Consider the following 15,953-nt stretch of genomic DNA (forward strand, 5'->3'; position numbering starts at 1 on the left):
CTGCCTCTTGTAACTACTTCGGGAGCTTCACTGTGAAAAAAATTCTCGATCTTTAACCTTCCAAACATTCAGAAGTTGTAAACAAATGATTTTTTGATCCTCAGATGGGTATGCATTTGATATGTTTAAATATTTTTGTCTGAAGGAAAGATGAAGATTAATTTAGTAAACCATTGATGCTATTATTAACATAAATTCAAAATTTCTGTTCTCTAATCAGGCCATTATTTGATTTCATCAGTAGTCTAGGAGGACACACAGCTGGTGGCAACCTCTTTTCCCTTTAAAACGTCAGGATCTGGTCTGCAGTCATCCTCTCTCCAGTCTGTCTTCCCAGGATATTTGCTGTCACATTCAGTACTCTGTACAGAAATCTATGGCCGGTTCGCAGGCTTATTTTATTACTTGCCTTTAGGATTGTGTGTGTGATGTGCCATAGTGAGGGGACTTTTCTTTTCCTTTGTGTGAATTTTTGTTTTCCTGTTCTTTGTCATTTCTGAAGCACTCTCCTTCCACATGGATCACAGGAGGAAAAGAGCCGCAAATGCACCCCTGAGGCAGTCCTCAGCAGCTCTCAGTTGTGGGGCAATCGGCACCACTGTTCCCATGCTGATGCAGTATAAAACCACAGGCATCGTAGTCAGGTGAGCCTGATGTCTGCACTGTGGCAGTCACTTTGGCCTTTTTCCCATGTGAAACTTCTGAGGTTGAAGGCAAAATCTTAGGGGGTGGCTTTTGATGGGAACTGGAACTATGATTATACCCAAGCCTTTTTAGAAATAACTTAATTTTTGCTTTGTTTTTACTTTATTTATCTTTTTTTTTTTTTTTTTTTGGACTCTTTTAAACCTGGGCTTGATGGCTATATCTCGGGAAAATCCTTCTCATCTTCTCCCTGAAAAATATAAAGCTTGTGGATGATATGTGAAATATCCAAGCATTCTAGTTTAAATCAGGTTCTTATTTCTATAATAAAGCTTGTAGATCACTAGCTTGTTTCACTTTAAAAGCATTCTGCTTGCTATTAAGGAAAGATACATTTTTATGAATCAGGACATTCTCAGTGAGAGGCAGATTGTTTCCTGAATAAAGAGGCTGGTAGGCATTTATGAATTAGTAATTCCAGTAAAACCATAACTAGAAACTCAACAAATTTTCTGTGCATGTAAAATTTGAATATCCTTAGGATCATTACAGTCGTGAACTTCTTGAACTTAAGTCCCATTCCTCCTAACATTAATGACTATATTGCTTTATTTTTAATATTTTTTGAGAATTGTTAGACTATGACAAGTAGATCTTACACTACTAAGTTTCATTTAGATTATGCTTTCCCTTAAATTTTTAGTGATTTTGGCTAAGTAGCATGACATAAAATTCTGTAATGCCAGATAAGCTACTTGTAGTTCAAGAAATGATTTCATTGATAGAAAGCATTTTTGAAGAAAAAAATTACAGGAAATCATTGGTTATCAGAAATTAAAACATGGCAGAAATTATCACCCTCTGATCATGTTACATAATTATTATTGCTAGAAACTTTAACTGTCTTTAGGGTTTGCTGTTGGTGTTTGAGGATAGAAAGAACTAGGGCTGGCCAGTTAGCTCAGTTGGTTAGAGCACAGCCTTGTAACATTAAGGTAATGGGTTCAGATTCTCATACCTGCCAGCCACCAAAAACCAAACCAAATCAAAACAAAAAGAATAGAATGAAACAGATAAATAAGAAAGCTTACTCTTACGCCACTTGTAAGCTATTTTTATAATGAATATATCCATGCTAAAAGTAAATGAGCTTTAACTCTTTTATGGTTGATATGTATATTCTGCATATGTGGTTTTATGTAGAAATGTGACTGTTTAGCACAAATAGGATGACTAAATGTTGACTGACATGTTTCTTAAATTAATTTCTAATAAAATTAATATAAAAGTTTTAGTTAATATCATTGGAACTATTTAGGAGTAATTATAAAATTCAGAAATTTGTTATGGTAGGTATCTGCCTGAGTAACTTTATGCCTGGGTTTTAAAAGTTTTAATAAGGAAATGAAGACCTTTCAAAAATGAAACTTTTCAGTTTAACTTCTAAGTAGGAGGTTAGTGAATTGAGAATAAGTTCAAATAAGAGCTAAATCTTTATTTTACATTCAAGAATTTATTCAAGAATTCTTTCATTGAGTAGTTTCAGGCAGGATACATATTATTGTGAGCTCTTAGTAGTAGTACCTTTTTGTCTTCATCTTGCCCCCTCCTATAGGATTTCAGGATTATATATAAAAGTTATATAGTCCAACCCAATCTGATGTTTGAAACTTGAGTTTTCTTAAAACAAACAGAGCAACTTTCTTCAAAATATTGGATATAAACTTGTGTTCAGAATAACATTTTAAACTACTTTATCTTTAAGAATTGAGTTTTCTTTCTTTTCCCTTTTTTGGGTGAGGGCTATTAGACTTCACGTGATTGGTTTCTCATTACTTCATTGTGTTGATTTATATTTGAAACAGGGCAACTATATATATTTCTAAGTCTTTGATAAGATCTAGGATTTCTGATAGATCACAATCATAGGAAGTCCATAGCTTTATCTTCTCTTGCATCTTAATCTTTATCAAATTGACACGTGCTTTATAGTGACAGATTCTCTATAAAGGATCTCAAGTTGCTTACTCCCTAGTTGATCTATTTATTATTTAAGTTGAGAGATTTTTGTTGCCTTCATATATATAAGCTCTTATTAGTCTCAGGAACTCTGAGAGGTAATGGGCAGGAGAATCTGGGCCAGAAGAGAGGGCCTAATAGGGATGTCATACTCTAAAGCTGTGAATGGCTTTTCTTAATAAGTTGCTCACTTGTCTTATTTTTATTTAAACCTAATTTTGACAGCTTAAGCAGTTCCTGCCAGCATTATCCACTCTCCCCACCACCACCAGCACCACCAAAAAAAAAGAAAAAAAATTGGTTAGAATATAGCCTATAACCCTGAGGTCACGGGTTCAGATCCCCATATTGGCCAGTCAGAAAGAGAGAGAGAGGACTAGTGTTTTAAGGTGAGGGGGAAAGAATTAAAGACTTGAGATGTATATTAAGATTTGGATACTTAGTTTTCTGTAGTGAGCTGGTAAGTGACCTTTTTACTTACCTAAAAAGTTCAGGGAAACTAACTTTATCTGTTTGTGTTATCTGGTGTATTTATGTTTTATAAATTTGGAGACTAAAATATCAATCCAAGATAGTACAAGGAAGAGCTTTGTGGTGATGAAATTAGTTATCTTGATTGTGGGAGTGGTAATGTGAATCTGCACATAATAAAATCACATAGAACTGTAAACACATTGTATTGATGTCACTTTGGTATTGAAATTGTACTGCAGTTATGTAGGCTGTAACCTTTGGGGGAACTGAGGGAAGGGTATACAGGACCTCTGTGTACTACCTTTGCAACTTTGTATTTATAATTATTACAAAACTGAAAGTTAAAAAATAAAACAAGATCAACCGAAGGTTATTTAATTGTTCCTATGTACTATTCTGCAATACATTGTTTCTTCCAAAAGCAAGAATATTTATAAACCATAGCTGCAGTATCCTACTTTTTCTAATTTAATCTAACCATATTCTCTCTACCACCATTAGCTTATTATAGAGTGATTAACCACCCAGGTTTGCCTGACGGAGCAGTACCCAAGACACAATGCTTTCCGTGGAAAAACTGGGAAAGCCTCTGGCAAACTAGGATAAGTTGGTCACCCTATTTATGGAAGACATTAACTGGAGAGAGGCAGCCTATGGGCTGTTACTGATAAAGAGGTGGCTTAAATGTTTGTGGTTCCAAACAGCTCCCTTCAAGACTTGACTTAAAATCTATGTCTACTAATGCTGCTAGGAATATCTCTTAAAGCTTGTCATCTGCCTTTTTATACATTTCTCAGCCTAAAAAAGTCCTACAATCTCTTAGATGTTTTCATTTCATTATATGTTCCATGACAGCACAGCTATTTTTCCTCAGTCAATTGTATTGAACTTTAAGATATTCTTATGGTGCTAGATATAATTTGATTTACATTAAGGAAAACCACTAACAACTTTATGTAATATGTAATCCTTTGATTTTTTTGAAAAACAAGCTTGTTATTATTTGTGAGTTAATTTGTCATATTGGCGGGAAGAATGTAGTTTTTAAATATAACATCATTAAAGCATGATTTTTTAGTAATAAGTATAAATGTGAAATGTTCCTTGCCAATCATACTGTGTACTTTTATTCTTACGATTCTTCTCTTAAAGTCTTAGGTACTTAATGTAATTCTGTGTGTACTGTGTTCCTAATTACCAGGAAGACTAAAATTATCAAATCCCCTAGAGAGAACGTGAAGTAGTAAAAAAAAGTTTGATCTGTATTGGTGTATTGAATCATTCATTTTCCTATATGATTTTTGGGAAGCTAAAGTAGGGGAAAAGAAAGAAGTGAAAGGTAGAAATGCATGTAGGGAAGAAAATAAAAGAATAAAATAATAAAATCGTTCGGTGGAGGGTAGAGGGTTAGGGTTCTCCTTTGCATGTAAGACAAGTTCTTAACCTTTTTGGGGCCATGGACCCTTTGAAAATTGCATGAAAGCTTTGAGCTCTCTACTTAGGAAGAAGTTATTATGCTTGTTTATACATAGATGCCAGATTAAGAACTTCTGCTAAAATGGAATATAGGTAGGTTAATAGGAGCTTGTTGAGTAAGAGAAAACCATAATGCTTGGCATTTGTATAGCAGTGACTATTTAGAATGAACTTTAAAATATGCTCTTATTTAATCCTTTAACAACCTTAAGAAATTGGCTGTGTAGATTTCTTTATTCCCAACTTTGATCAAACAATTAATGCTCTAGAAAATTAGAAGACTTATTTAAGGTCACATGCCTGATGAGCAGCTTATTTCTTGAGATGGTAAATGCTGTGCTTAGTGTTTGTCTGTTGTGTGCAGGCAGTGGGATAGAAATGATAAGCCTTGTTCTTGAAGAGCTCAGAGTTGAGTAGAGCAGTCTTCTGACTGGTAAACATTTAGTGTGAACTTACATATATTTAGTCTTCAGCCTGATTATTTGGCTTATCACCTAGAAGTTCACTATCATCACAAGATATGATTTATAGGAAATGGAGATGGATTGGAGGAAGAGGAACTTCAAGTTGAATGCAAAAACTTGATATCCTTTGTAGTGTTAAACACAGGTGAGGGCAACCAAGTGAAATTATGAGTTTAAATTGTTTTGAGGCTTCTTAGGATTTTATTTTAAAAGGAAGACATTACTGACATAAATTTAAGGGATAATTTTGTGGTTTTGTTTTTAAGCATTTTTTTGAGATAACCGATGATCAATTTGACTTCCACACATACTGCATGAGAAAGATGACCCTTCGTGCCTATGTTGACCTTTTGAGATTAGAAGATATACTCAGAAGACATGCCTTTTATTTCAAGGCTGCTAGATCAGCGATTGAAATATACTTGAAATTATATGATAATCCCTCAAGCAATGAAAGCAAACAACAAGAAATAAATTCAGGTAAATTAAAAGGAACTTGCTTTAAAAGGTTCGAGAAGAACACTAAGTTTCAGATGTCATTAATAAACAATACATAGAAAAGTATATTATCAAATGGATGGGAAGAAAACATTAGATAACTGATATACCAGGGGAAGAAAAAAAAAAAAGTCAGAGGGGAAGAGACGAAAAAGTCAGTGGACCGATGTTCTGTAGCTGGTGCTTCTAAATGACCCTAATGGAATGACTTACAATCTTTCTTGTTTTTATCTTCAGTAAGACCAGTTCAAGGAAGAATACAAATGTCTTTGGGCTGGTTTCCTTTTCTTTTTCTTTTTAATTGTAACTGAAAATAGCTTTTAGCCCCTAAGGTAAAAATATGTACTCTTAAAACTTCTGGTACCTTCTCTATTAAAAATAAGAATGCCAATGAGACTATTTGTACAGCTTTTTATTAACTAGAATGTTACTATCTAGAAATATTTGAGAGACATATTTGAGAGAGAGCAGCATGAAGGCAAATTTCTAAGCTTTCATTTCTAATACTTATGCAGTGTTTAGGGATCACAGGTGTGTTTAAAATGCATTATCTCACTTATCATTGAAATATTCTAAGAGGGTAGTTGGTGATATCACCCCCTCAGTTTGGGACTTGAGACTGAGAATGAAGAAGTGATTTGCATAAAGTCATGTATTGTATAGGACACAGAACTGGGCTACGATTGGTTAATTTTAGTTAATTCAACAGTTACTGGTTACCTTTTGTGTGCCAGGTTTTAGGCTAGTCACTGGGAATACACTTTCTAAAAACTTTTATATAGTTGCTCTGCCCCACCCCTAAAGCCATACTATACTTAAGAAGTATAAGGCTGGATTGTTAGCTCAGTTGGTTAGAGCACAGTGTTATAACACCAAGGTCAAGGATTTGAATCCCTCTACTGGCCAGCCACCAAAAAGAAAAAAAGAAAAAAAATTAAACTTAAAAAAAAAAAAAAGTATATACTTAAGTGTATACTATACTTAAGAATATGAGGAAAAATGCAGACGTTGACTCAGTAGGATCTTTGTTCATTTGAATGTGTATAGAAAGCATGTCATCCAAAGAATGGAAGAAAATGCTTAGCAAGCAGAGAAGAGCTCAGAAAAAGGCTAAATTAGAAGAAGAAAGAAAGCATGCAGAAAGGGAATGTCAACAAAAAAATCAAAAGAAAAAAAGAGATGATGAAGAAGAAGAAGCCAGTGGTCTTAAGGAAGAACTTATACCTGAAAAATTAGAAAAGGTGAGATGAATTTATTGTCCTTGTAATTTGGTAAAATTTTTGCTGTTTGATTCTATTCTGGCCATAAACATGATTTATTTAAATCTATGAATTAAAAAAAAATTTAAAAAAAAAATCCATCAATTAGAAACCATTTGCAGTATGCAGTATTTCAAGGTCATTATGATAGCCATCAGTTATCTTTGAGTAACAATATGCAAGTTTTGCTAAAGCAAATTATACATAGAACTGTAGTTGTGGTAGAGTAATGGCCCTCAAAAGATATCTGTGTTCTAATCCCCAGAACCTGTGAATAGGTGACCTTACATGGCAGAGGGGAATTAAGATGGCAGATGGAAGTTAAGGTTTGTAATTAGTTGACCTCAAGATAGGGAGATTAGCCTTGATTATCCATGTGGCCCAGTATTATTGAAGGTGTCTTAAAAGTGAAGGAGGAAGTCAGCATTAGTCAGGTAATGCAATGTGAGAAGGACACAATCTGCTTTTGCTGGCTTAAAGATGGAAAGAGGGGGCTACAAACCAAGGAATGCTGGAAGCTGGAAAAGGCATTGAAACATTCTCCCCTAGAGCCTCCAAAAGGAATGCAGTCCTGCTGATACCTTGTTTTTATTTAGCCCTGTGAGGCAGACTCATTTTGGAATTTTAACCTACTAAAGTGCAAGATAATAAGTTTGTGTTGTTTTAAGCCATTAAATTTTTGGTAATTTGTTACAGCAGCAGTACAGTTGTCTATTAAGTATGGAATCATTTTTATGTCTTACTAGATATGTTTTGGCTACAAAGAGATAGCATTTCGTCTCCAGGATTTTCTGTAAGTTTTAATATTTTGGAACCAGATTTAGGGAAATATTTAGCTTTCTGGTTTATTCACTGTAAATCTAGTATAAGTACTTTAAGTGTGTCCTTACTTTTTTTCCAATTATGTGATGCTATTATATTTGTCCCCTTACTTTAGATGTTTGTGGTATATAAGGGACTGTCAATACTTGGTGTACCATCTCCTTAAGTCTGTGGAATAACTTTACGTATTTTGGGGGATTTTTATAAACTTATCTTGATTTTATAATCAGAAAAATAATAGTTATTTCTATTTTGAAAATTATTGACTGTGTACTTTGAATTTATTTACAGATGATAGTTCTCAATGTTTTCTTGCTTGTTTGGTTATATAAATAAAGAAAACTGTCTAAATTTGATATGTGTTAATATAAGTTTTAGGGGAAATTTGACTTGTGTAGCTGTTTTTAAATGTAAGTATTTTCCTTTATGTTTCAAAATAGGTAGAAAATCCATTAGAAGAAGCCGTCAGGTTCCTTATACCTCTTAAGAACCTTGTTGCTGATAACATTGACACTCATCTATTAGCATTTGAAATATATTTTAGAAAAGGTAATAAATAGTTTGAGTTCAGTTTTTAATCCTTATTTATATTGGTGACTATATTCAGTGTAATCTCTATCAATTAGATCTATTTTTGTTTCTTAGATTTACGTTTCAGCCTTCTGCAAAAGCTCTTAATCTCTTTTCCTTTGCTACTTAAAACTTTGCTAGGTAATAAATTAGAACATTATGATCCAATCCGGTTTAAGAATAATTTGAACAATCATACAAATTGTTTACCTGAACCAATTCTTCATGATTTTTTAAGCTTTTCCTTGAAAAGCAAAAGTTGTCTTTGATAACCAAAGTGAGCTTTGAATTTTGCTTACAAAGGTTATAAAAAAGGTAACATTTTGTTATTGAATTTAAGTGAAGCTAAAGAAAGTGAAAATATACATAACTATTGATGCTGTTATTTATTTATTTTTCTGCCACAGGAAAGTTTCTGTTAATGCTGCAGTCTGTCAAACGAGCTTTTGCCATCAATAGTAATAACCCATGGTTACATGAATTTAATTAAATTTTCTAAATCTGGTAAGCATAAAAAAGGTAATTTTTATATAGAAGCTAATATGAGAAGCAAATATGAACTGTTTTTCTTTAAGGTTGACATTGAAGAGATTTGCAACAATGTAAAATAAAAACAAAAAGGTAATGTTATAGTATTTAAATGAAGATGTATCTGTAAATTAAACCTGTTGGCCAAGAGGTGCTAGAAATTAGTACATGTTTAGGCTAGAATATATTTATATTGCAAAGTAGCAGTAATATTTTTATTTTATAAAGTATATCAACCTTAATAATAAATGTAAAGGTTTTCCAACTGATTTTTTTCCAAAGGACAGATTTACAACAAAAAATCCACATGTTTTTGTTTTTATAGTGTCTAATTGTAGTAATCTTCCAGACATTGTGAACAGAGTTCTATCTAAAGAAATGCAGAAAATATTTGTCAACAAGGATTTGGAAAGTTTTAATGAGGACTTTCTCAAACATAATAGTGTCTCTCTTCAGCATCTGCTTTCAGGTTTGTATTTAGTTCCAAGGGTTAATATGTTTAGGGAAAAAATTTAGAACGTGGTGATAAACAATCATTTGAAAAAGTGTCTAACCTCACTAATTATCAGAGAAAAAGAAATGTACACCGTACCATTTTGATCTTTCACATTAGAAGAATGGGAACAAATTATATATATGTCTAATAATAGGGGAAACAGTGGTAGATTCATAGGATGATATATGAGGTATTCACTTAAAGCTATCTTTATTCAAAGGTTTTGTTAACAGAGGTAATTACTTTTATAATAGGTACGCAGAATTGAACATACAGTATAATCTCAGCAATGTAAAAATATGCATGGGAAAAGCTTTAATGTTGTTTTTGGATGTTGTGGCTATGAGTGATTTACTTTTTCTTACATTTTTATTGCTTTATGTATTTTCTTATATTTTTGGCTGAAATGCTGATTGATTCCACGGGGCAGCCCATATTTACATTTTGAATTATATCATTTCTAAGAGGAAGAAGTTGTTAAATCAGTGTTGTTCTGGTATATGTTTAATAATCTTCTCTTTGTGAAGGAAAAAGCCCTGATCTGTAGTGTTTTGTCATGTTATAAATACTCCCACTGTCACCCCAAGCTATCAAAGGGATGCTACTGAATAGGAAGTTGGGAAGAGATGTCCTAGTTGGCACCTAAGGGTTGGCGGGAGCCAGCTCCAGTCCGCCACTGATTAAACACTTGAAACCATATTTTAAGTCACTCATCAATATAAATAAGATAAAATGTAAGACAGGGTTTTACTCATTTTGAAATGCCTTGGTATTTCAGGTGCTAAAATGATATATTTTCTGGACAAATCAAAGCAAGATAAAGCAATTGCGATAGCAACTAGACTGGATGAAACTATAAAAGATAAAAATGTGGAGGTAAGATTTTTCATAGGCTGATTTATGGATACTGAGTGATCTAATAAGCAAATGTGTCTTTACACCATAATAATTTTTTGTGTGTATGTTTGTGGCTGGCTGGTATGGGGATCTGAACCCTTGACCATGGTGTTATAACACCACGATCTAACTAGGTGAGCTAATTGGCCAGTCATTTACAACATAATTCTTAAGTGGGCCTTTAAGGTTATGCCTGGATATAAATCTCAGCTCTACCAATTATGAGCTGCTTGACTTTAGGCAGGTTATAGGTTATCTCTCTAAGCTTTCTTTTCCTGATTTTGAAGATGAATATGAAAATACTGCCTATCTCACAGAGTTGGTGTTTAAGAGTTAACTGAAATAATAAAATGTGAAGTGCTTATTAGTGCCTGGCACATAGTAAGCACCCAGTAAATATGAGCTATTGTTATTAATAAAGGACATTTTCATTTTTAGTGATCACAATTTTAAAGGTTCTCTTTTTCAAGTATTAGAATTTTACTGCAGTTTTTAAAAAAAACTTTGCAGAGTTGATTTTTAATGATCCTTTTTTGGGGTGGTAACAATGTAGATAGCAAGAAATTATTTTAGATTGAGGCCCTGTCATGTTTCTCTTCGTTTAATTAACAAATTGTATCTTTTGATTAAAGTGATTATTAACTTTTAAAAAAAAATTATTTATATTTTGTCCTTGGTTCACTAGGCTTTAATGAAGGTTTCTGAGGCACTGCTTGATGGCAGCTTTGGGAACTGTAGTTCCCAATATGAAGAATACAGGATGGCCTGTCATAACCTGCTTCCTTTTACATATGCTTTCCTGCCTTCTGTGAATGAGGTCAACAGTCCTAGTGCGGCACTGAATTATACAGCTAACTACTATGTCTTGGCAAATGAAATTTAAAATCTGAAAGAAAGTTGACTCCTAGAGACTCAAAGCTGAATTCAGATCTGGGTTTCTTTTCCAAGGTGAGTTTTAATGTAGGTAGAAATGAAATATTTGGATAGAATTTTGAAATGGAGAATTCTGTTAAACTTATTCTTTTTTTTTTTTTTTTGTCTTTTTGTGACCGGTAAGGGGATCGCAACCCTTGGCGTGGTGTCGCCCGCACCACACTCAGCCAGTGAGCGCACCGGCCATTCCTATATAGGATCCGAAACCGTGGCGGGAGCGATACTGCGCTCCCAAGCACTGCACTCTCCCGAGTGCACCACGGGGCCGGCCCTTAAACTTATTCTTTATCTGACTCTGCCAATTTACATAAACATCTGTTAAAATTACCAGTTCATACTTGTATAGTTTTTCTCAGACTCCCAAATTATGAGCATTGTGGTAGCTTCTGTCACTTCTATATCATAATTATGATAATTTCTTATAGTAAGTTGTATACAGCTCCACTATATTATTTTCTTAATATTCTGGTTTCAGGATCTGTGTTTTGATACCTTATCATATTGGTTTATAATTGTTTATTTGCTTGCTTTTTATTTATTTTTATTTTATTTTATTTTTTTTAACTTTTATTTTGTCGATATACATTGTGGTTGATTATTGTTGCGCCTTACCAAGACCTCCCTCCCTCCTCCCTCTCCTCCCTCCCCCCCAACAATGGCCTTTCTGTTTGCTTGTCGTATCAACTTCAAGTAATTGTGGTTGTTATATCTCCCCCCCAGGTTTTTTGTTTGTTTGTTTGTTTGTTTGTTTGTTTTGTGTGTGTGTGTGTGTGTGTGAATTTATATATTAATTTTTAGCTCCCACCAATAAGTAAGAACATGTGGTATTTCTCTTTCTGTGCCTGACTCGTTTCACTTAATATAATTCTCTCGAGGTCCATCCATGTTGTTGCAAATGGCAGTATTTCATTCGTTTTTATAGCTGAGTAGTATTCCATTGTGTAGATGTACCACATTTTCCGTATCCACTCATCCGATGATGGACATTTGGGCTGGTTCCAACTCTTGGCTATTGTAAAGAGTGCTGCAGTGAACATTGGGGAACAGGGGATACCTTCAACTTGATGATTTCCATTCCTCTGGGTATATTCCCAGCAGTGGGATAGCTGGGTCATATGGTAGATCTATCTGCAATTGTTTGAGGAACCTCCATACCATTTTCCATAGAGGCTGCACCATTTTGCAGTCCCACCAACAATGTATGAGAGTTCCTTTTTCTCCACAACCTCGCCAGAATTTATCGTGCAGAGTCTTTTGGATTTTAGCCATCCTAACTGGGGTGAGATGGTATCTCAGTGTGGTTTTGATTTGCATTTCCCGGATGCTGAGTGATGTTGAGCATTTTTTCATATGTCTGTTGGCCATTTGTATATCTTCCTTAGAGGAGTGCCTACTTAGCTCTTTTGCCCATTTTTTAATTGGGTTGCTTGTTTTCTTCTTGTAAAGTTGTTTGAGTTCCTTATATATTCTGGATATTAATCCTTTGTCAGATGTATATTTTGCAAATATTTTCTCCCACTCTGTTGGTTGTCTTTTAACTCTGTTAATTGTTTCTTTTGCTGTGCAGAAGCTCTTTAGTTTGATATAATCCCATTTGTTTATTTTTCCTTTGGTTGCCCGTGCTTTTGGGGTCATATTCATGAAGTCTTTGTCCAGTCCTATTTCCTGAAGTGTCTCTCCTATGTTTTCTCTAAGAACTTTTATTGTTTCAGGGTGTATATTTAATTCTTTAATTCATTTTGAGTTGAGTTTAGTGTATGGTGAAAGGTATGGGTCTAGTTTCATTCTCCTGCATATGGATATCCAGTTCTCCCAGCACCATTTGCTAAAGAGGCAGTGTATAGGCTTGGTGCCTTTGTCAAAGACCAGATGGCTGTAGGTGTGTGGGTTGATTTCTGGATTCTCTATTCTATTCCATTGATCAGTGTGTCTGTTTTTATGCCAGTACCATACTGTTTTGGTTATTATAGCTTTGTAGTATAGCTTAAAGTTGGGTAGTGTTATGCCTCCAGCTTTATTTTTTTTGCTCAGCATTGCTTTGGCTATGCGTGGTCTTTATTATTCCATATAAATGTCTGGATAGTTCTTTCCATTTCTGAGAAAAATGTCTTTGGAATTTTGAAGGGGATTGCAATGAATTTGTATATCACTTTGGGTAGTATGGACATTTTCACTATGTTGATTCTTCCAATCCAAGAGCATGGGATGTCTTTCCATCTTCTTGTATCCTCTCTAATTTCTCTCAGCAGTGGTTTGTAGTTCTCATGATAGAGATTTTTCACCTCCTTGGTTAACTCAATTCCTAAGTATTTTATTTTTTTGGTGGCTATTGTAAATGGGCAGGCTTTCTTGATTTCTCCTTCTGCATGTTCACTATTGGAGAAAAGAAATGCTACTGATTTTTGCGTGTTGATTTTGTATCCTGCTACTGTGCTGAAATCATTTATCAATTCCAAGAGTTTTTTGTAGAGGTTTTAGGCTGTTCGATATATAGGATCATGTCATCTGCAAACAGGGACTGTTTGACTTCATCTTTTCCAATCTGGATGCCCTTTATTTCCTTCTCTTCTCTGATTGCTCTGGCTAGTACTTCCAACACTATGTTGAATAGGAGTGGTGAGAGTGGGCATCCCTGTCTAGTTCCTGTTCTTAAAGGAAAAGCTTACAGCTTTTCCCCATTCAGGATGATATTGGCAGTGGGTTTATCATATATGGCTTTAATTATGTTGAGATACTTTCCCTCTATACGTAACTTATAGAGGGTCTTTGTCATGAATGAGTGCTGAATTTTATCAAATGCTTTTTCAGCATCTATAGAGATGATCATATGGTCCTTGTGTTTGATTTTATTAATATGGTGTATCACATTTATTGATTTGCATATGTTGAACCAACCTTGCATCCCTGGGATGAATCCCATTTGATCGTGGTGAATAATTTTACGTATGTGTTGCTGTATTCTGTTTGCTAGTATTTTAGTGAGGATTTTTGCATCTATATTCATCAAGGATATCGGCCTGTAGTTTTCTTTTTTGGTTATATCTTTTGGTATCAGGATGATGTTTGCTTCATAGAATGAGTTTGGGAGATTTGCATCTGTTTCAATCTTTTGGAATAGTTTGTAAAGAATCAATGTCAATTCCTGTTTGAATGTTTGGTAAAATTCTGCTGTGAATCCATCTGGTCCTGAGCTTTTCTTTGTTGGGAGCCTTCTGATAACAGCTTCAATCTCCTTTATTGTTATTGGTCTGTTCAAATTTTCTACGTCTTCATAGTTCAGTTTTGGGAGCTTGTGTGTGTCCAGAAATTTATCCATTTCCTCCAGATTTTCAAAGTTGTTGGCGTATAGTTGTTTATAGTAGTCTCGAATGATTCCTTGTATTTCAGATGAATCAGTTGTAATATCGCATTTTTCATTTCTAATTTTTGTTATTTGAATCTTCTCTCTTCTTTTTTTTGTTAGCCATGCTAATGGTTTGTCAATTTTATTTATCTTTTCAAAAAATCAACTTTTTGATTCATTGATCTTTTGTATTGTTTTTTGGGTTTCAATTTCATTCAGTTCTGCTCTGATCTTAATGATTTCTTTCCGTCTGCTAACTTTAAGTTTGGATTGTTCTTGTTTTTCTAGTTCTTTAAGGTGAAGGGTTAGGTGGTTCACTTGCCATCTTTCCATTCTTCTGAGGTGAGCATTTAATGCAATAAATTTCCACCTTAATACTGCTTTTGCAGTATCCCACAGGTTTTGGTATGATGTATCATTATTTTCATTAGTTTCAATAAATTTTTTGATTTCCTGCTTGATTTCTTCTTGGACCCATATATCATTAAGTAGAATGCTGTTTAATTTCCATGTGTTTGTATAGTTTCCAGAGTTTCGTTTGTTATTAGTTTCTACTTTTAATCCATTGTGGTCTGAGAAAATACATGGGATAATTCCAATTATTTTGAATTTATTGAGACTTGATTTGTGACCTAATATGTGATCTATCCTGGAGAATGATCCATGTGCTGATGAGAAGAATGAATATTCTGAGTTTGTTGGATGGAATGTTCTGTAGATATCTGCCAATTCCAATTGGTCTAGAGTATTGTTTAGATCTTGTGTTTCTCTGCTGATTCTTTGCCTAGATGATCTGTCTAATATTGACAGTGGGGTGTTCAGGTCCCCTGCTATTATGGTATTAGTGTCTATTTCCTTCTTTAGGTCTAATAGAGTATGTTCTATAAATCTGGCTGCTCCCACATTGGGTGCGTACATATTTATGATTGTTATGTCTTCTTGATGGATCAGTCCTTTTATCATTAAGTAGTGTCCTTCATTGTTTCTTTCTATGGTTTTTAGTTTAAAGTCTATTTTGTCAGATATAAGAATAGCTACTCCAGCTCGTTTTTCTTTTCTGTTTGCATGGTAAATCTTTTTCCATCCTTTCATTCTTAGTCTATGTGAATCTTTATGGGTGAGGTGGGTCTCTTGTAGGCAGCATATAGTTGGGTCCTCCTTTTTGATCAGTCAGCCAGTCTGTGTCTTTTGATTGGGGAATTTAAGCCTTCTACATTAAGAGTTGTTATTGAAAGGTTTTGATTTATTCCTAGAATTTTAGTGGTTGTTTGGTTGTCTTAGGTGTCTTTTGTTCCTTGCTTTCTTATTTACTATTTGGTTTCTGTGTTTGTTGGTTCCTTAGGTTGTAGATAGCCTTTTTGTTTGTTTTCTCTTCATGAATGCCATTTTTATTGTACTAGTGGGTTTAGATTTTTCTTAGGTTTTTATGGCAGTGGTAGTTATTTTTCAGGAACCAAACCCAGTACTCTCTTGAGGATTTCTTGTAAGGGTGGTCGTGTGGTAGTGAACTCCCGCAGTTTTTGTTTGTC

At 34.2% G+C, this 15,953-nt stretch overlaps 1 protein-coding gene across 1 annotated transcript in view; it reads left to right on the forward strand.

The window, feature by feature from the left end:
* NAA16 (N-alpha-acetyltransferase 16, NatA auxiliary subunit) overlaps nucleotides 1-15,953 on the forward strand; it is a 98,806-nt gene that overhangs the window by 59,341 nt on the left and 23,512 nt on the right. Inside the window, 8 exon segments of the mRNA XM_063102606.1 lie at nucleotides 5,345-5,558; nucleotides 6,624-6,817; nucleotides 8,098-8,206; nucleotides 8,635-8,707; nucleotides 8,709-8,731; nucleotides 9,081-9,224; nucleotides 10,030-10,127; nucleotides 10,834-11,096. Coding sequence (XP_062958676.1) covers nucleotides 5,345-5,558; nucleotides 6,624-6,817; nucleotides 8,098-8,206; nucleotides 8,635-8,707; nucleotides 8,709-8,731; nucleotides 9,081-9,224; nucleotides 10,030-10,127; nucleotides 10,834-11,031 — 1,053 coding nt within the window. The 3' untranslated portion in view covers nucleotides 11,032-11,096.

Source organism: Cynocephalus volans, chromosome 7, assembly GCF_027409185.1.
Source record: "Cynocephalus volans isolate mCynVol1 chromosome 7, mCynVol1.pri, whole genome shotgun sequence".
In the NCBI taxonomy this organism is placed as follows: domain Eukaryota; kingdom Metazoa; phylum Chordata; class Mammalia; order Dermoptera; family Cynocephalidae; genus Cynocephalus; species Cynocephalus volans.